The following is a 22,204-nucleotide window of genomic DNA, read 5'->3' as shown; positions in this document are numbered from 1 at the left end:
CTGCCTACACTTATTAACCCCTAATCTGCCGAGCGGACCTGAGCGCTACTATAATAAAGTTATTAACCCCTAATCCGCCTCACTAACCCTATAATAAATAGTATTAACCCCTAATCTGCCCTCCCTAACATCGCCGACACCTAACTTCAATTATTAACCCCTAATCTGCCGACCGGAGCTCACCGCTATTCTAATAAATGTATTAACCCCTAAAGCTAAGTCTAACCCTAACACTAACACCCCCCTAAGTTAAATATAATTTTAATCTAACGAAATTAATTAACTCTTATTAAATAAATTATTCCTATTTAAAGCTAAATACTTACCTGTAAAATAAACCCTAATATAGCTAAAATATAAATTATAATTACATTGTAGCTATTTTAGGATTAATATTTATTTTACAGGCAACTTTGTAATTATTTTAACCAGGTACAATAGCTATTAAATAGTTAAGAACTATTTAATAGTTACCTAGTTAAAATAATTACAAAATTACCTGTAAAATAAATCCTAACCTAAGTTACAATTAAACCTAACACTATACTATCATTAAATTAATTAAATAAAATACCTACAATTACCTACAATTAAACCTAACACTACACTATCAATACATTAATTAAATACAATATCTACAAATAACTACAATGAAATAAACTAACTAAAGTACAAAAAATAAAAAAGAACTAAGTTACAAAAAATAAAAAAATATCTACAAACATAAGAAAAATATTACAACAATTTTAAACTAATTACACCTACTCTAAGCCCCCTAATAAAACAACAAAGCCCCCCAAAATAAAAAATGCCCTACCCTATTCTAAAGTTAAAAGCTCTTTTACCTTACCAGCCCTGAACAGGGCCCTTTGCAGGGCATGCCCCAAGAAGTTCAGCTCTTTTGCCTGTAAAAAAAACATACAATACCCCCCCCCAACATTACAACCCACCACCCACATACCCCTAATCTAACCCAAACCCCCCTTAAATAAACCTAACACTAAGCCCCTGAAGATCTTCCTACCTTATCTTCACCATACCAGGTTCACCGATCCGTCCTGAAGAGCTCCTCCGATGTCCTGATCCAAGCCCAAGCGGGAGGCTGAAGATGTCCATGATCCGGTAGAAGTCTTCATCCAAGCGGGGCAGAAGAGGTCTTCCATCCGATTGAAGTCTTCATCCAGGCGGCATCTTCTATCGACATCCATCTGGAGCGGAGCCGCAGCATCCTGAAGACCTCCGACGCGGAACATCCATCCTGGCCGACGACTGAACGACGAATGACAGTTCCTTTAAATGACGTCATCCAAGATGGCGTCCCTCGAATTCAAATTGGCTGATAGGATTCTATCAGCCAATCGGAATTAAGGTAGGAATATTCTGATTGGCTGATGGAATCAGCCAATCAGAATCAAGTTCAATCCGATTGGCTGATCCAATCAGCCAATCAGATTGAGCTTGCATTCTATTGGCTGTTTATTTAAGGGCTGTTTGGGTTAGATTAGGGGTATGTGGGTGGTGGGTTGCAATGTTGGGGGGGGGGGTATTGTATGTTTTTTTTACAGGCAAAAGAGCTGAACTTCTTCGGGCATGCCCCGCAAAGGGCCCTGTTCAGGGTTGGTAAGGTAAAAGAGCTTTTAACTTTAGTAATTTAGAATAGGGTAGGGCATTTTTTATTTTGGGGGGCTTTGTTGTTTTATTAGGGGGCTTAGAGTAGGTAAAATTAGTTTAAAATTGTTGTAATATTTTTCTTATGTTTGTAGATATGTTTTTATTTTTTGTAACTTAGTTCTTTTTTATTTTTTGTACTTTAGTTAGTTTATTTAATTGTATTTATTTGTAGATATTGTATTTAATTAATTTATTGATAGTGTAGTGTTAGGTTTAATTGTAGGTATTTTATTTAATTAATTTAATGATAGTATAGTGTTAGGTTTAATTGTAACTTAGGTTAGGATTTATTTGACAGGTAATTTTGTAATTATTTTAACTAGGTAACTATTAAATAGTTCTTAACTATTTAATAGCTATTGTACCTGGTTAAAATAATTACAAAGTTGCCTGTAAAATAAATATTAATCCTAAAATAGCTACAATGTAATTATATAATTTATATTGTAGCTATATTAGGATTTATTTTACAGGTAAGTATTTAGCTTTAAATAGGAATAATTTATTTAATAAGAGTTAATTAATTTTGTTAGATGTAAATTATATTTAACTTAGGGGGGTGTTAGTGTTAGGGTTAGACTTAGCTTTAGGGGTTAATACATTTATTAGAGTAGCGGCGAGGTCCGGTCGGCAGATTAGGGGTTAATAATTGAAGTTAGGTGTCGGCGATGTTAGGGAGGGCAGATTAGGGGTTAATACTATTTATTATAGGGTTAGTGAGGCGGATTAGGGGTTAATAACTTTATTATAGTAGCGCTCAGGTCCGCTCGGCAGATTAGGGGTTAATAAGTGTAGGCAGGTGGAGGCGACGTTGTGGGGGGGGCAGATTAGGGGTTAATAAATATAATATAGGGGTCGGCGGTGTTAGGGGCAGCAGATTAGGGATACATAAGGATAACGTAGGTGTCGGCGCTTTGCGGTCGGCAGATTAGGGGTTAATAAGTGTAGGTAGCTGGCGGCGACGTTGTGGGGGGCAGGTTAGGGATTACTAAATATAATATAGGGGTCGGCGGTGTTAGGGGCAGCAGATTAGGGGTACATAAGGATAACGTAGTTGGCGGTCGGCAGATTAGGGGTTAAAAAAATTTAATCGAGTGGCGGCGATGTGGGGGGACCTCGGTTTAGGGGTACATAGGTAGTTTATGGGTGTTAGTGTACTTTAGAGTACAGTAGTTAAGAGCTTTATGAACCGGCGTTAGCCCAGAAAGCTCTTAACTACTGACTTTTTTCCTGCGGCTGGAGTTTTGTCGTTAGAGTTCTAACGCTCACTTCAGCCACGACTCTAAATACCGGAGTTAGAAAAATCCCATTGAAAAGATAGGATACGCAATTTACGTAAGGGGATCTGCGGTATGGAAAAGTCGCGGCTGAAAAGTGAGCGTTAGACCCTTTTTTGACTGACTCCAAATACCGGAGTTAGCCTAAAACCAGCGTTAGGAGCCTCTAACGCTGGTTTTCATGGCTAACGCCAAACTCCAAATCTAGGCCTATGTGATTTAGGCTGCTTAGTATGTCCAACATTGAGGCTATGGGGAGATGGTCTCTAATGTTGCCTTAATATGTAACTAGTAATACTCTTAGCAGCAGTCTGTTTACTATATGACGACTGATTCTATGAAAAACGAATTTTACCTTTCTTCATATCTCCCGCTGTACATTTTATATACGCACATATGCTGTATTTTGTTATGACAAAGTGGTAATAATGCTATAATAATGTATAAGATTTGGTTGTGCCAGCTATGATCAGCTGCAACATTATATGCTCAGTTAATGTTATCTGTTCACATACTTTATACTTATTATTTACGATATGTATGAATTTTCAACAATACTAGAAAAAGCAGATAGTTGAATACACCACTATATCTTAGAATATGCCAGCCTTTTACTGTCTACAGTTCACTCCTCGCTGCCATATATTAGTACTGCCAAGCTGTCTGCGGCCGGGAAAGCAAGGGAGTAGTTAATTTATCTATCACTGGAGTTTTACCTGTAGCTACATCTACTGCAGACACTATCCTCTATAAGACCCTATATTGCAACTTAGAGTTTCCTTAAGCTTTAACAGCCTGGTACATATGGGGTCGATCATCTCCCTAATAATTTTGTGGTTAATCTGTTTTTCCCTACTCTCACACTGATTTTAGCCTCCTTTTAGGCATCATTTTTTCATTTTTACATATTTGAGGGTATCCCCCTATAGTAGTAATAATGCTTTAAGAGGTCTAAAAGTGACCGTTTTGTTTTACTAGGGGTGTTTGTTAATGATACAGTATATCATGCAAAACTCAGTTATGCTAATCCCAACTTATTGCACTCTTTATACTCAAGGCCCAAAAAACATCAAGGGCCACCCTTGGACTTACAATATATAGGAAAAAGAAGCTGGTATAAAGGATTTGACTCCAGTACCTGTTTTATTACCAGAGGAGGCTCACATCTGCAAATCTAAAGTTACAGTTTATGGCACAGTAGGAACCTAGCCTTATAGGACTTAATTAGGGGGTCCAAAATAACCTGCTAAATCTTAACCAAGAGGTACCATATCCTACATTAACCTTTATCTTGTCTATACAGAGATAGTTAACTTTCTCAATTAAGGCGTGGCCTAATTTGGAAAATACTATTGTATTGAAAATAGGAGCCAACTACCGGCAAACATTGAAGCCTGACTAAGTAATATAAGTTATAAAAGCATATAACTCAATGGAGTATGGACATTGTCACTGCCATATATGTTACAGTTCAGCACTATAGTTCCTGACTATAAGTACTATAATCATAACAGTATAAACATGTTGCAGCTTTTAAAAGTAAATTATGCAGCCAGTAGTACCACAGTACAACAAAACTCAACATCATGAAGTAGAACTATAACACATCTGGAAAACAGTTAAGCATGCTGTGTATAAACATAGTTATAGACCAATATACTGCAAAGTGTGTATGAACAGTACCAGGTAAATCCGGTTTAAACATCAAGTAATAATGCTGTGTACATAAGAAAAAACATGTTAAAAAGAGACATACAGCTCTCTCCTGAGCATCAGCAAGTTGGGGTACTTAGGAGCAGTCCCACTAACCAGTTGTAAAGTTTCAGACTTGACAGAGTGCACATAACCACAACAGTTAGTATGATCCATGAGAAATCAGATTAGGCTGAAAGCTGTAGCAGTTAGAATGTATAAAGCATCACAGTGAGTGTTAACCCCTTACTTTGCCCCATATACTGTGTAATGTAGTACCTACATCCAACACAGGGCTGCTGGGGTAACTGCTGTCAGCTCCCTTACCATATGAAGGCAGATTGCTGATTGTTACTGTCGAGGTGTGGGTGTCAAGTGGGAGCGGTAGGAGGGTGGAGAGAGGGGCAGGTTCCCTATACTACAGAAACATTACGAGTCGAGGGGGAGGGATGGAGCTCTACACTATGGAACAGTATTGGCTGGAGGGGGACCCTACATTACTGAAAATGTTGCTCTTGGAGCGGTAGGGTAAGGGGGGCTCCTACACTACAGAAACAAATATGGTGGAAAGCAGTGGGAAGGGGGAGGGTTAAAGAGCTATTCTGGAGATCAGGGAGCTACTAGGTTGAGGAGGGACCCTACACTACAGAAATTAATAAATAAATATATTTTTAAAAAGCCCTAAACTGTGACTAGTGTGGATGGAGGCAGGGAAGAGAGGTGTTTGGTATGGATCAGGTAGGGATCAGGGGATGAGAGGTGTCAAGTGGGAGGGTAATCCCGACACTAGAGCAAATATTAACCTTACAGGCTAATTGATTAACCCCTTCACTTCCGGGAATATCAGAAATGCAGTGCGAAGCTGCAATTAGCAACCTTCTAATTACCACAATCCAATGGCAAAGCCATGCATGTCTGTTATTTCTGAACAAATGGGATCCCAGAGAAGCTTTTACAACCATTTGTCTTATGATTGAAGTAGTTGTCGGTAAATTCTTTCATTAAGAAACCCAAAGTTTGCAAAAAAAGTTAAGATCCTATTGACAGTCAAATAGTGGCATTAAATATACCAAAATGGGTCTAAATCAATACCTTGGGTTGTCTTCTTTAATTAAATAAAATAAACAAAGGCTTTATTTCTGTTTAAACAGAGTGATAGCAAAAATGCTAAACATTCTCCTGTACTTTGGGCAAGTTTTTCTATGAAATATGATCAGTGTAGCATATCAATTGTGCCATGCTGTTTGAATTATGGCAGGCGTTTTTTTTTACCTAGTCCTTCACTCAATTTCAACTTTAATATCCCTCAAAGTTTGTAAAGGTTCATCTTGCCACCATGATAATAGTGAATGAGGTTTTCTTGTATGGGGGATACCATCATGAGTCACCAATCTTTCATATCGGTAGCCTGGATTTTCATGCCATCTTAGGGCTCTATTAGGAGGTGAGGCCTATGACCTCTGCACTGATCACTGCCAGTCTTCAGAACTGGAAAACACTCAGAGTTTCATTACATGAAATGGGGACAAAATAAATAATGAAAGTATATTGCAAAGTTGTATTAACAGCTTCTACCACTGATACTTGATTATTCAACAAGCTTTCCAACACATTAGAAGAAGCATTCACTTTCTACCCCTGAAGTGAACTATTCATCTTATGGGAACTTCACTGTTACTGCAGTCAGAACCAAACTCTGCAGTTGCTTTGAGGATCATTTATGAGAAACGTAAAATTTTAAACCGCACTGAGGTTAAAGGGACAGTCAAGTCCAAAATAAACTTTCATGTTTCAAATAGGACATATTATTTTAAACAACTTTCCAATTTACTTTTATCACAAATTTTATCACAAATTTTGCTTTGTTCTCTTGGTATTCTTAATTGAATGCTAAACCTAGGTAGGCTAATATGCTAATTTCTTAGACCTTAAAGGGCGCCTCTAATCTGAATGCATTTTGACAGTTTTTCACCACTAGAGGGCGTTAGTTCATGTGTGTCATATAGATAGCATTGAGCTCATGCCCGAGTTACCTAGGGGTCAGCACCGATTGACTAAAATGCAAGTCTGTCAAAAGAACTGAAATAAGGGGGCAGTTTGCAGAGGCTTAGATACAAGGTAATTACAGAGGTAAAACTTGTATTAATATAATAGTGTTGGTTATGCAAAACTGGGGAATGGGTAATAAAGGGATAATCTATCTTTTTAAACAACAAAAATTCTGGTGTTGACTGTCCCTTTAAGTGTGGATTCTAACAGACTGCATCTTACCTTGTACAGAAAGTAAGCAGTCGGCTCAAAGTAAGGCACCGGAACATATCCAACCACTAACCGTAAGTATTGGGCTTATACTGAAACCCCATCCGTTCAATTACTCAGTCGGTAGTTGGGGACAGAGTTACATATCGATTGGCATAAGTTTAATGGATCGTTTCTATGGAGCCTCCATTCAATATGGCACTAATTACTATGCAATCCACCCCATTTGTTATTTTACTCAAAAATAGACTTTTATATAAACACGCTGCAAAATCTACATATGGTCTCATAAACAGTACAGCCCCTATTCATTCAGCAGATACATATTAACATAAGATTTGTCTGAAGTACTTTCAGTATAACTTACATTTTTGCTACATTGTAGCTATTTTGTTAAGCTACATATATTTGATATTCAGATTAGTATGAGTGTAAATAGGTGATCCTCATATGTCATTCATCATAAGTAACTTTTCTCTGATAGCAACGTGCTGATTATTTTTGGTACTGGACTGACAAAGCAAGAGTTGTCTATCTTAATAGTTAAAATTGGTTACTAAACCCAAATTTTTTTCGTTCATGTTTCAGATAGAGCATGCAATTTTAAGCAACTTACTAATTTACTCCTATTATAATTTTTTCTTTGTTCTCTTGGTATCTTTATTTGAAAACCAGGAATGTAAGCTTAGGAGCTGGCACATTTTAGATTCAGCACCTGGGTACCGCTTGATGATTGGTGGCTAGATGTAGCCACCAATCAGCAATTCCTACCTAGGGTGCTGAACCAAAAATGGACTTCATATCCCTTTAAAGGGATTGAAAACCCCCAAATTTTCTTTTATGATTCAGATAGAACATACCATTTTAAACAACTTTCCAATTTAACTCTATTATCAACTTTGCTTCATTCTCTTGATATCCATTGCTGAAGGGACAGCATTGCACGACTGACAGGAAACTGAAAATATCTATTCAGCCAATCACAAGAGACAAATGTGTGCAGGCACCAGTTAGCAGCAGCTCCCACTAGTGTATGATATGTGCGTATTCATTTTTTAACAAGGGATACTAAGAGAACGAAGCACATTTGAAAATAGAAGTGAATTTAAAAGTGTCTTAAAATGACACGCTCTATCTGAATCGTGCACATTTTATTTTGACTTTCCTATCCCTTTAAGGAAATAGATAAAACAAAATATCCTTATGTATATTATGTATATAATATTCTCCATTGTACTGTTATCCTTGTACCCATGGGCAGCGCTGCGGAATCTGTTGACGCTTTATAAATAAAGAATAATAATAATAAAATAATACTGCACAAGTTTAACAAACTACATATTTGCTTGAAAATGTTTTGTGTAAACAGTATTTAAAATGTAAATGCCTATCTGTGCATAATTTGTACAGTTGTATTTATGTATATTGTTTGATAGGTACTCATTGGTGAACAATGACAAGTCTTATGCACAGATGTCTATTGTTTAATAGGTTCCCATTGGTGAACAATGACAAGTCTTATGCACAGATGTCTATTGTTTGATAGGTTTTCATTGGTGAACAATGACAAGTCTTATGCACAGATGTCTATTGTTTGATAGGTTCTCATTGGTGAACAATGACAAGTCTTATGCACAGATGTCTATTGTTTGATAGGTTCTCATTGGTGAACAATGACAAGTCTTATGCACAGATGTCTATTGTTTGATAGGTTCTCATTGGTGAACAATGACAAGTCTTATGTACAGATGTCTATTGTTTGATAGGTTCTCATTGGTGAACAATGACAAGTCTTATGCACAGATGTCTATTGTTTGATAGGTTCTCATTGGTGAACAATGACAAGTCTTATGCACAGATGTCTATTGTTTGATAGGTTCTCATTGGTGAACAATGACAAGTCTTATGTACAGATGTCTATTGTTTGACAGGTACTCATTGGTGAACAATGACAAGTCTTATGTACAGATGTCTATTGTTTGACAGGTACTCATTGGTGAACAATGACAAGTCTTATGCACAGATGTCTATTGTTTGATAGGTTCTCATTGGTGAACAATGACAAGTCTTATGCACAGATGTCTATTGTTTTATAGGTACTCATTGGTGAACAATGACAAGTCTTATGCACAGATGTCTATTGTTTGATAGGTTCTCATTGGTGAACAATGACAAGTCTTATGCACAGATGTCTATTGTTTGATAGGTACTCATTGGTGAACAATGACAAGTCTTATGCACAGATGTCTATTGTTTGATAGGTACTCATTGGTGAACAATGACAAGTCTTATGCACAGATGTCTATTGTTTGATAGGTTCTCATTGGTGAACAATGACAAGCCTTCATAAGCCAGAGGGGAAAATGTCAGGTTTATTTATAATGTGGCAAGTAGAGGTGCTGGTTCTTAGGGGTCTTCAGAGGATTCCTCCCTGTATTTCACAATTCTCCCAAAAGTGCTGTGTCTGTATAGAATAATATCAGACTAACGGCTCCACAGGTGGCTCCACAAAATAGTTTAATTCATTAATTCAGAAACAGATAAGATAAGACAAGAACAATAACACATTTTAATATAAGCTGAAAAATCGGTCCTCACAACATTGTTTCTGTAGAACAAATAAGATAAGATATAAATATATATATAAATTGCTATTTTTTTATATCATCCCACAAAGTTATATTTATAATATTCATCTATTGATCTATTCAATAAAGTTGTATTTAAAACATTGATCTATTAATCCATTTAACTTCTTTGTCTAGTAGTATATTATTGATTTGAAAAGCTTGCTTAGCAGGGGTTAAATACCTTAACAGATAAGAAAAGACAGGACATAGACCGTTGACAAGGCGGCATTTATATTATTATTTTTTATTTTATTTACTTTCATTTTTCATTTATATGAAAAGTTATATTTAGAAATGTGCAAATATGTAAAATGCTGATATAGAACTGCAGACTAAAAACACAGCTGCATCAATCTTTTGAAAATATCTTTAAACACTAAGAGCTCTTTAAACATGTGGAAATTAAACACATACTGTATATCTCTTTTTTTGGGGGGTAATCGAATGATACTCTAGCCTAATACGGGACTCATTTGAATGTATTCATAAGAACTGACATCTACTCATTTTTCCTATTGGACAAATAACACCACGTGATTACAACACATAGAAACAGACCTGTTTGGGAACTTCAACACACAGGACAACTTGAAAGGGAACTGAAAAACAGAACGATTCAGGATTGGATGATATTACTCTTTTTTGAAATAACGTGTTTTCATTGGCTGTTGATTAATAAATTGTCTAGGTAGGAATTTTATGTTCTAACAGACAAATCAAATTATATGATTATTTTTTAAACTTTTATTTTAAATCAGATATGTGCTGTTATTAAGTATAATAATTTTAGACTTTGTTTTCATGTTTTTTTATAACCGCATGTAAATCTGACCTTAACCAATGAGATATCAGATACCGTCCATGATTGTGTATTTAAGGCCGCCTGCGATGCGATATTGTATATGACTTATTGCAAGACATACTAAATTTTAACAGCTCTTGAAAAAGACGGTAAATCCGTTGAAACGCGTTGAGCCAAATAAACAACAATATTTTTATCTAAGAAATTTGTTTCTCATTCCTGACCGTTTTGTGGACCCACCTGTGGAGCCATTAGTCTGATATTATACTAAACAGACACAGCTCTTTTGGGAGAATTGTGAAATACAGAGAGGAATAATCTGAAGACCCCTAAGAACCAGCACCTCTACTTGCAACATATATAACATTTACAGCCTTTGGGAGAGACTGTTGGAAGGCAGCCGTTCTAATCATAGGGGAGTACCTATCTGTATTGTATACATTTTTCTTTTATTATTCATAATGTAGAAATTCAAAATTTGCAACTTTTTTTTTTTTTAACAGAACATCCTGTTTTAGGTGATGAAAAGATTTTTTTTTCCCCTGGCCGAGAATATACTTCCTGCTATTGATGAAATACTACAGATGTCATTGTTCAGTGGCATTTTTTTTTCTCTTCCTGCCAGGACTTTGTTCTTCACTACTGTCTCCCTGAAGCTGAATGTGTTAAAGCTTTCCATGATCCCTATCAGACATCGAAACAAATGTGTTTGTTACAGATATGTGCAGGTAATTCACAGATATCTCTTTTTACACATTAAAAACGTTATTAAAATAGTGCCATTAGTATTCTTTGTTCTTACCTAGGACTGACACTTTAAACGGGTCACTACCTTAGTTACCTACTAGAGATTGACTCATTTAATATAACTGTCATCAGTACATTTGACTCTGGCCACTAAAATCTAGATACAAAACACAACAAGTCAGAAAAAAGTGTTTTAAAATGTTTTATTTTCTTTGTACAGGAGTGCAATTTGGTCTATGCAACTAGTATTCAGTATTTAGGTGGGCAGCAAATTAGTAGTTTTATGTGCTGCCCCTCTCCTGTTCCCTCCAAATGTTTTATTTGTAATTGATGATCCCTGTTTGTCTAACGGAGAAGCGCATGACCTTGTCCTCTGGCCTCCAGTTGTGAGAAAAAAACTAAATTGTTTGGATATTGGGGTTGGTGAATCAAATTTCTCAGGGCAAAGAGCAGCAACATAATCTAAATACACTGTGTTTATTTATATTTAAATTAGTTAGGAGGTTGAATTTTAGCCGTATAATTCAGAGGGCTGCTTATGTAGCTTCAGGGTTTATAAAAGGTATACTTTCTAAAAGTTATAGTGGATGAACAAGTGCTTAACATGCTATGGGTGTGGGTAAATCAAGCAGAAAAAGGTGAAAGGGGAATGCACGTGTTTGTGAGGTAATACAGAAGATATTCGTTTTCTTGAAGAAATACTTGTTTCATACTTTAGAGTAGGAATAGCCAACTGGCGGCCTATGGGCTACATGCTACCCTCTACACTACTTTTAGTGGCCCTTGGGAAATAGCAGAACTTAGAATGAATTTTATAGGTTTTGTAGCCTCAAGAAAAAGTGGGGATTTCTGGTGGGTAAAAAAGGTGACAACTAAAAGGAACCATCTGGAGTGGAAAACAGCAGATAGAGGGTACCCTGCAACTGTGGACATTTTTAGCAAATAGTTTATTTCTATGTTTAATAGACATAAATGTATATGTGACCCTTAAGGTTTCTGAAATATTGATCTGCAGCCCATATGTGTTAGGAAGTTGGCCCTCACTGCTTTAGAGTATTGAATGGGGCAGCATACCGTCCCTGTGCCACCACTTGCTGGACATTGCTTCACAGGAGCAGGGCATTGTAATCTACAGTATCAAAGAGGAACTGGGCACTACGTCAAGATGAACTGGGTACTACAGAGGAAAAGAGGGGGCACTGAATTTGTCAGGAAAAAAGGACATTGAGATCTACAGGAACAAAGGAACACAGCACTGTACCGGAAAAAGTACAGTAATTCATAGCTATTGATCATTACAGTAACAAAAGACACTGACATTCATGGAGACAGAGGGACCCAATGTTCTGTTGGCAGCTAGGGGAGTTATGTTCTGCTGAACCAGGAGAGCATAATTTATATTAAAGCGGGCCAGAGATCATTCCCTACTGTTGAGAGGTTAATTCTTCTTGGTCATCCAGGGGAGGACGTGTCCTCTGGAAGAATCCAAGCTACAAGAGACAGACAGAGGACAAAGTGAAGCATTCTACTTGGTCATGGGTAAAGCAATTCATATTATTTCATAAAAATAATAATGTAATTAGAACCACATACTTTGCACCTCTTACCTTCCACATGATGAATATAAATAAAATCAAAAGGAGAACACCCCCAAGGATCCCCACAATGAGCCACCAGATAGGGATTGGTTTCTGTCCATCAGGACTCACCCACAACACCTGAGTTTCTGCCTGGAAGAAGGATAGGAATATGAGACAATAAAAATGACAGAGAGGTAAAATAAGAGAGGAAGAGAGGAAACAATGTGCATAAGAGTATAACAAAGTATAAAAAATATGACAGATATGGAAGTGAAAGAGCAAAAAAGTTTGTGAGGGCTTGGAAGGAACAGAGAGGATTGGGCTGTAAAGCTGCACAAAAGGCCATTCCAAGCCCCAACATACATAGCAATGCCTCTCTGAACAATAGACATGACAACTGATAATATTTAATATACAGTTAAAAAGAGACAGATAAGCATTTAAAAAGAAAAACAGCTTACCCTGTGGATAGTCATTTTAGAAGCAGCAACACTATTTGAATGTAAAACATCTGGGGTTGTTATGTCTCTTGTTTAGAGAGGTATTGAACAGTAGTCCAGGGTTTAACATTAATTTTTTTTTGTGGGATCAGATGGAAATACTACAAAAAAGGCATATTTTGTTTCACCGGATCAGCACCAACTATGAGAAATTCCTCCATGTTTTTTCTTCGGTGACACCTTGGCTTCTGAAATCAATGTCTTGGCTTGGTTGGATTAATGTTATAAAATGAATCTTTTACCCAAACTTCTTTATGTATTTCAAACAGTTCCCATACAACTCCAAAACTTCATTCTATTTTGAACTCATACATTTGGCAAAAACTACCCCTAGAGTTTCTAAGGAATTTCTATACCTACCTTCATAAGAGGTGGGCTTGGAGTCCCAGATATCCAACTATATAGATGCGCCACAATTTTAAATAGAGTGATTGATTGGAGTTTCCATAATACAGTAGTTAATAAGGCTTGGCTGTCTTTGGAACAGGATCTTATGTTATCCTCTTACTTAGGAAGCTGCTATTGGCTTCCACCTAACCATAGACTAACAACTATACTTAAAATACTCGATTATATAAAAAAACATTTGACACCTGGGCGTGGATCTTACAAAAATTTCCTAACATTTTGAGTATTCCCTCTCCTTTTCTCATAAAATTGATTGTTCCACTCAGATACTTACTTATTCTATACTTTCATTTTTTTTATAATGAATTTATTCAGAGTCTATTCTTACTATGACCAAATCTTAAAATGAACACTAATCAGATAACCATATTTTATGTTTAAACTTTACTTGGTTATGTGTTGTGTTGCTTATGCCCATTATGAATTGGTTGTATTTCCTTTTACTTTTCTTGTCTAATGCAGATTGAAGTATTGATAGAATTGGCTGTTAAAAAAGCAGTTAGCATCCATATAATCCATTTCTTTGTATGACAATTCTTGTGTTGATGTTGTTTGGAAGGGTATTGGATTTATGTCAATAATTGTATGTTTAAATATACAAAATCAAAATAAATATTTTTATTTTTTTTAAAGGCATATTTTGGCTTATAGAGTCTGTGGTGGCAACATAGAACAAGGCACCATACCTACACCCATATCTTGTCAAAACAGCTACCTCTTATGTCCCAAGAACTTACATGTGCCATTCCTTCAAGAAGGCTTGTTGGCTTGATCTTGTAGGGGACACCTGTCACCTGGAAGGAGCCTTGGGAAAGCAAAGTAAATTGCTGCTGTGGTCTCTATTAAGAGGAAAAGATAAAGGAAAGTAATAAAAATACACATTCACAATAGTTGTTATGCTTTTAAAGCTAATTATTATGTTTATGATCATTGTTGCAGAGTTTAAGATAAAAAACACTCAAGCTGGGTTTTGCAGAACTATGAAGATGCCTAATGATGTTCACATGCAATAAACACAATAATTGCTCAAGTTTCTAATAGTTCTTGTTTCCAACCATACCATAACAACCTATATTGTCAGAGCCATCACTATATCTGACTTTAATTTATACTATTTGTTTATTTTATTTGTACACACCTCATATTAAACAAATATGTTCAGTTTTTCATAACACTGCACACAACTTGTAATACCCAAAATACTAAAGAGCTCAGAACACTCACCCTTTAACTGCCAGAATAGCAGAGATCTCAGAACACTCAATCTTTCAATACCCCAATAACACCAAGCTGCGACAATTCAGACTCACATTGCTCCACAACAAAAGAGCTCAGAACACTCACTTTACTCTGCCCAATAACAGAGAGAGCTCAGACCACTCGCCTTCTTACTGCCCCCAGTAACAAAAAGCACAGAATTCCCATCAATTCACTGCCTCAATAACAGAAAACTCAGACCACTCGCCCACTCACTGACCCAGTATCAGAGCTCAACCTCTTCACTTCCCAAGTTACAGGAGCCTCGTTCTACACCATTGGTTGAGACTTTGGCCCAGTGACTTAGGGCCAGATCATCTATGCTCTGTGGGCTTGTGAGATTTTCTAAGAAATCTCACCAGTGCTATGAAGCCCCTTTTCCTAATTATATAAAACAAATTTTACCTTGAGAACAGTGTGCCGCCCAAAGGGTTGTTTCCTGATTTTAAGTTTGAGAAGGTGATGCATACATTACAATAGGGTTCACAAAAATGTGTAATTTAAAAATAATACAAAATGTATGCAATAAAAATACGCATTAAAATTGTATTGTTTAATTGCATTACAAATCATAACAAAAATGTTCTGCAAAAATGGTATTTTATAGAAAAATAAAAAATTCAAATTACACAGGATCAGCTGACACTAAGAGATAAACCTCCATCATAATCTTACTTTCAGGAAGCTTGAGATCATCAAGATGGAGTGCAGCTTCACAGTTGCTCTTTTTTCTCTGTCCAGTCGTGGAATTACACATTGCACCTCCCAGCACAAAGCTTTGCTGCAATTCTGTAACAAAGGAAGGGTTCGATAATTCTACAGAAAATTCTCCATCTAATAGTTTCCTCCATAATACACCACATATGGTTGTTTTTGGCAGCTTCTAGTCTCCTCTAAACCTTTCTAATTCCTGTGATTGTCTATTCCTAGGCCTTCTCTTTTAGCCAACAGAAGTTTTGTTCATCAAAATTATGCAGTGAAAAGCCTCTAGGAGTAGGTCGATAAATCATTTAGCTTTATTGAGCACTTACCAGTAGAATTGGAGGCTTCTCTAAGGCCCCATCTTCAGTTTTGCTCCCATTATGTAAGTTCTCTTCTGTCCACTCATCAGCAACCCCTGTTTCTCTTTTGTCCAGACGGCGGTTATCGGCCTTGCTGTGGTTTACAGGAGCTGGGGTAACCACTGGAAGCTCCAACTAAAGAGTAAGAAGCAGACTACAAGTCAAAGCCACAGTGAGAGGAGGAGGACAGACAACAAGTAGATAGCACAGGAAAAAAATAAATCAAAAACAAAATAGTGAGATAGATTTAGACAGAGATAAAACCAGTGAAGTTTAGAAAAACCAAAGAAATCAAAAACAAAATAGCATACATATAGTAGAAGAAATCATCAGCTAAAGCGCCCCAGATGGGAACATATGGCCACAGAAAAGAAACAGAAATGGTAACATCAGGAGACACAAGCAAGTGTTCACCTCCCATGGATTGAGTCCTGATTCGTTGCCACAGAACATATCATTGTCTGCTTCTAGGCGCAGAGGGTAGAGAAAAAAGTCATCCTGGAAGATCGTAGGGCTTTGTACAATCAGGAGAACTTGAACAGAACTTGGCCCAGCATTGTGTATCTAGAGACAGGGCATCAAATGGACATAAAGAAGAAATTGCTTAAAATAAATCTCCTACTTTCACTGTACCAAAAACAGTCCCTCTCTGTAAATCTCCACCTGCAATGCCTTTTTAACTTCTATTTCTATTAAAAATGTTCTTCATTAAATATTCCTTGTGTACATATAACTAAAACATACAAAGTGATATAACAACATTTCATAAAGAAAAAAAATAGGGAATCAATATATATTTTGTTTTGTATGATTTGATATTTGTATTAATCTAAATCTGTGAGGTTTCCATTCTGGGGTTAAATAAATACTTTTCATAATAGCTGCTAAGCCAAGGAAATTATTATTCACTCCTGGCATGTTCAGTAAAGCTGGACAAATCTCACAGCATTATTTATACCTTCCATACAGCTGAAACCTGAGGTTACTCCACTGACACAGAAGAAATGTTGCAGACACCAATGTCCTTACATGCTTGTGTCTTAGCAGACCAATTTGAATTTATAGTATATTATCTCATTCCATACTTTTTAACAGACAATATATATATTCTTATTGTATTGTGCAATTTGTATGAGAAGACAGCAACAAAAACCTTTTCTCTGTATGATATGGGTGTCATATTTCACATTTCAGATGGATAAAATCTACCACTTAATGTCAACAGACAATAAATTAGAGCTCTTTTTCCAATTAGTGTCAACCTATTGAATTAAGTTCACATTCACCATCCCCCCAAACAATAGTAGTGAAATAGACAAGGTTTCCTTATGTATATACTTACATCATAACTTTGTGTGTGTGACTTGTTCATTTTTCCCCCCCTTTTTTCCCCTAAAAACAAATATCTACATTGTTACCATAACGAACCGTGATACTTGGATGCTCTGTATAACCAGCATGATGCCCCTCCGTATTTTCTTTCAGCTGTAGTATGACTGTAATACTAGCTAGACGATATATATTTGACCAGTTAGGTGACACACTTTGTACTATAAAAATTTACTAGAATTTATATTAAAGGGACAGTAAACCTTAAAAATAATGTTATATAATTCTGCACATAGTGCAGAATTATATAACATTATTTAAGTGCTATAGTTCTAATAGCCTTTTTTCTCTTTAAATATGTAAAAATTACGGCGCTTTTACAGACCCGCTCTCTGCTCTCTGCTGAGCGGGTCTGTAATATTTAGTCAGCGCATCGGGCCAGCTGTATAGTCACAGCCCGGCCCGACCGCGCCATAAGACTAAGTGCAGCTCGCTCCTGTGACAGGAGCGAGCTGCACTTAGTGCTATGGCGCGGTCGGGCCGGGCTGTGACTATACAGCTGGCCCGATGCGCTGACTAAATATTACAGACCCGCTCAGCAGAGAGCGGGTCTGTAAAAGCGCCGTAATTTTTACATATTTAAAGAGAAAAAAGGCTATTAGAACTATAGCACTTAAATAATGTTATATAATTCTGCACTATGTGCAGAATTATATAACATTATTTTTAAGGTTTACTGTCCCTTTAAGGATCACACTAATATGGAATTTAGATTAAGAAATAATAAGGGGTTAATACTTCAGTATTACGTATGAGGCTGAATTAGTGTACAGTAAATATACACTTTGTAATATTTGAGAAAGGAATTCAAGACGAACTTAGCTCGTAATCAAATTGAATCGAATAGGATAAACCTTTAAACTTAATAAGAAAATGCTCAAGATACCGGTGACAGCTATCAGCTGTCTGTAGGGGCGTTAGTATGTGCGCACACATCTCCGCTCTGATTATTATTATTTTTTGAGTATATACGCCCCACTCTGGCATCAATGCATATGGGCCAATCAGATTTCAGCTGAAATCAAACCACTGAAAGAAAATACGGAGGGGCATCACGCTGGTTATACAGAGCATCCAAGTATCTGGTTAGTGACACACTGCTGGAACCTACAAGGTTCGAGATGGTAACAATGTAGATATTTGTTTTTAGGGGAAAAAAGGGGGAAAAAACGAGTCACACACACAAAGTTATGATGTAAGTATATACATAAGGAAACCTTGTCTATTTTGCTACTATTGTTTGGGGGGGGGTGGTGGTGAATGTGAACTTCATTCAATAGGTTGACACTAATAGAAAAAAGAGCTCTAATTTATTGTCTGTTGACATTAAGTGGTAGATTTAATCCATCTGAAATGTGAAATATGACACCCATATCATACGGAGAAAAGTTTTTTGTTGCTGTCTTCTCATACAAATTGCACAATACAATAAGAATATATATATATTGTCTGTTAAAAAGTATGGAATGAGATAATATACTTTTTTTTTATATATAAAAAAGAATATATAAAAAGGAATGTAAAAAATGTAGGTTGGCAAATGAATTAAGGTTTGTTTTTATTTTGTTTGAAGTTAGTTAACCAGGTAAACAGATTCAGGGCTAACAGGTGTCCCATATCAATTAGAGAACACGCCCCCCTAAAGGGAGGAGAATGTTAGTCAGGGAGCAGATATACAAGGCAGGGTCAGTGGTAAGGTTAACATATGCCTGAGGAAACGGTTTTTAAACCGAGAAACGCGTTGCAGTTTTAGGGGGTCATTGGAATACCCCTTATTCACTTTTATGGCACTGCTGTTTTTTTAACTTTGTTTTTAATAAACACATTTTTTTATGAAAAAACATAATTTATGTAAGAACTTACCTGATAAATTAATTTCTTTCATATTAGCAAGAGTCCATGAGCTAGTGACGTATGGGATATACATTCCTACCAGGAGGGGCAAAGTTTCCCAAACCTCAAAATGCCTATAAATACACCCCTCACCACACCCACAAATCAGTTTAACGCATAGCCAAGAAGTGGGGTGATAAGACAAAAGTGCGAAAGCATAAAAAATAAGGAATTGGAATAATTGTGCTTTATACAAAAAAATCATAACCACCACAAAAAAGGGTGGGCCTCATGGACTCTTGCTAATATGAAAGAAATGAATTTATCAGGTAAGTTCTTACATAAATTATGTTTTCTTTCATGTAATTAGCAAGAGTCCATGAGCTAGTGACGTATGGGATAATGAATACCCAAGATGTGGATCTTCCACGCAAGAGTCACTAGAGAGGCAGGGATAAAATAAAGACAGCCAATTCCGCTGAAAATAATCCACACCCAAAATAAAGTTTAAATCTTATAATGAAAAAAAATGAAATTATAAGCAGAAGAATCAAACTGAAACAGCTGCCTGAAGTACTTTTCTACCAAAAACTGCTTCAGAAGAAGAAAACACATCAAAATGGTAGAATTTAGTAAAAGTATGCAAAGAAGACCAAGTTGCTGCTTTGCAAATCTGATCAACCGAAGCTTCATTCCTAAACGCCCAGGAAGTAGAAACTGACCTAGTAGAATGAGCTGTAATCCTTTGAGGCGGAGTTTTACCCGACTCGACATAAGCATGATGAATCAAAGACTTTAACCAAGACGCCAAAGAAATGGCAGAGGCCTTCTGACCTTTCCTAGAACCGGAAAAGATAACAAATAGACTAGAAGTCTTTTGGAAATTTTAGTAGCTTCAACATAATATTTCAAAGCTCTAACTACATCCAAAGAATGCAACGATCTTTCCTTAGAATTCTTAGGATTAGGACACAATGAAGGAACCACAATTTCTCTACTAATGTTGTTAGAATTCACAACCTTAGGTAAAAATTAAAAGAAGTTCGCAACACCGCCTTATCCTGATGAAAAATCAGAAAAGGAGACTCACAAGAAAGAGCAGATAAATCAGAAACTCTTCTAGCAGAAGAGATGGCCAAAAGAAACAAAACTTTTCAAGAAAGTAATTTAATGTCCAGCGAATGCATAGGTTCAAACGGAGGAGCTTGAAGAGCCCCCAGAACCAAATTCAAACTCCAAGGAGGAGAAATTGACTTAATAACAGGTTTTATATGAACCAAAGCTTGTACAAAACAATGAATATCAGGAAGACTAGCAATCTTTCTGTGAAAAAGAACAGAAAGAGCAGAGATTTGTCCTTTCAAGGAACTTGCAGACAAACCTTTATCCAAACCATCCTGAAGAAACTGTAAAATTCTAGGAATTCTAAAAGAATGCCAAGAAAAATGATGAGAAAAACACCAAGAAATCTAAATCTTCCAGACTCGATAATATATCTTCCTAGATACAGATTTACGAGCCTGTAACATAGTATTAATCAGAGAGTCAGAGAAACCTCTATGACTGAGAATCAAGCGTTCAATCTCCATACCTTCAAATTTAAGGATTTGAGATCCTGATGGAAAAAAGGACCTTGTGATAGAAGGTCTGGTCTTAACGGAAGAGTCCACGGTTGGCAAGTGGCCATCCGGACAAGATCCGCATACCAAAAACCTGTGAGGCCATGCTGGAGCCACCAGCAGAACAAACGAGCACTCTTTTAGAATCTTGGAAATTACTCTTGAAAGAAGAACTAGAGGCAGAAAGATATAGGCAGGATGATACTTCCAAGGAAGTGACAATGCATCCACTGCCTCCGCCTGAGGATCCCTGGATCTGGACAGATACCTGGGAAGCTTCTTGTTTAGATGAGAAGCCATCAGATCTATTTCTGGAAGTTCCCACATTTGAACAATCTGAAGAAATACCTCTGGGTGAAAAGACCATTCACCCGGATGTAACGTTTGGCGACTGAGATAATCCGCTTCCCAATTGTCTATACCTGGGATATAAACCGCATAAATTAGACAGGAGCTGGATTCCGCCCATACCAGAATTCGAGATACTTCTTTCATAGCCAGAGGACTGTGAGTCCCTCCTTGATGATTGACATATGCCACAGTTGTGACATTGTCCGTCTGAAAACAAATGAACGACTCTCTCTTTAGAAGAGGCCATGACTGAAGAGCTCTGAAAATTGCACGGAGTTCCAAAATATTGATTGGTAATCTCACCTCCTGAGATTCCCAAACCCCTTGTGCTGCCAGAGACCCCCAAACAGCTCCCCAACCTGTCAGACTTGCATCTGTTGAAATCACAGTCCAGGTTGGAAGAACAAAAAGAAGCCCCCTGAACTAAACGATGGTGGTCTGTCCACCACGTCAGAGAGTGTCGTACAATTGGTTTTAAAGATATTAATTGAGATATCTTTGTATAATCCCTGCACCACTGGTTCAGCATACAGAGCTGAAGAGGTCGCATTTGAAAACGAGCAAAGGGGACCGCGTCCAATGCAGCAGTCATAAGACCTAGAATTTCCATGCATAAGGCTACCGAAGGGAAAGATTGAGACTGAAGATTTCGACAAGCTGAAACCAATTTCAGACGTCTCTTGTCTGTCAGAGACAGAGTCAAGGACACTGAATCTATCAGGAAACCTAAAAAGGTTACCCTTGTCTGAGGAATCAACAAACTTTTTGGTAAATTGATCCTCCAACCATGTTCTAGAAGAAACAATACTCATAAAAGACTGGAAAGGTTCTTTCTAGTGAAAATGAGCAAAGGGAATTGAATCCAATGCTGTGGCCATAAGACCTAAAACTTCTGTGCATATATAGCAACTGAAGGAAATAATAGAGACTAAAGGTACCGACAGACGGAACCCAATAGAATTATCCCTTGTCTGATAGAGACAAAGACAGTGACACAAACTATATGGAAACCTAAAAAAGGTGACCCTTGTGTGAGGAATCAAGAGCTTTCGAAAAAAAGATCCTCTAACTATGTCCTGAAGAGCAAGTGAATCATATGAGATTCTGCATCTTCAGAAAATAATCTGA

At 36.9% G+C, this 22,204-nt stretch overlaps 1 protein-coding gene across 1 annotated transcript in view; it reads right to left on the bottom strand.

Annotated features, from left to right (window-relative positions):
* Nucleotides 1-11,264: 11,264 nt before the first annotated feature.
* The window catches only part of ITGA2B (integrin subunit alpha 2b), a 194,612-nt gene continuing 183,672 nt past the window's right edge, over nt 11,265-22,204 (bottom strand). Inside the window, exons 26-31 of the mRNA XM_053699977.1 lie at nt 16,299-16,448; nt 15,855-16,019; nt 15,499-15,612; nt 14,304-14,405; nt 12,686-12,808; nt 11,265-12,568 (exon numbers count right to left, since the gene is read on the bottom strand). Of these exons, the coding sequence (XP_053555952.1) occupies nt 12,503-12,568; nt 12,686-12,808; nt 14,304-14,405; nt 15,499-15,612; nt 15,855-16,019; nt 16,299-16,448 (720 nt within the window). The 3' untranslated portion in view covers nt 11,265-12,502. The remainder of the gene's footprint in view (nt 12,569-12,685; nt 12,809-14,303; nt 14,406-15,498; nt 15,613-15,854; nt 16,020-16,298; nt 16,449-22,204) is intronic.

This window comes from Bombina bombina, chromosome 1 (genome assembly GCF_027579735.1).
Source record: "Bombina bombina isolate aBomBom1 chromosome 1, aBomBom1.pri, whole genome shotgun sequence".
NCBI classification, from domain to species: Eukaryota; Metazoa; Chordata; class Amphibia; order Anura; family Bombinatoridae; genus Bombina; species Bombina bombina.
This window is presented reverse-complemented; position numbering and strand designations above follow the sequence as displayed.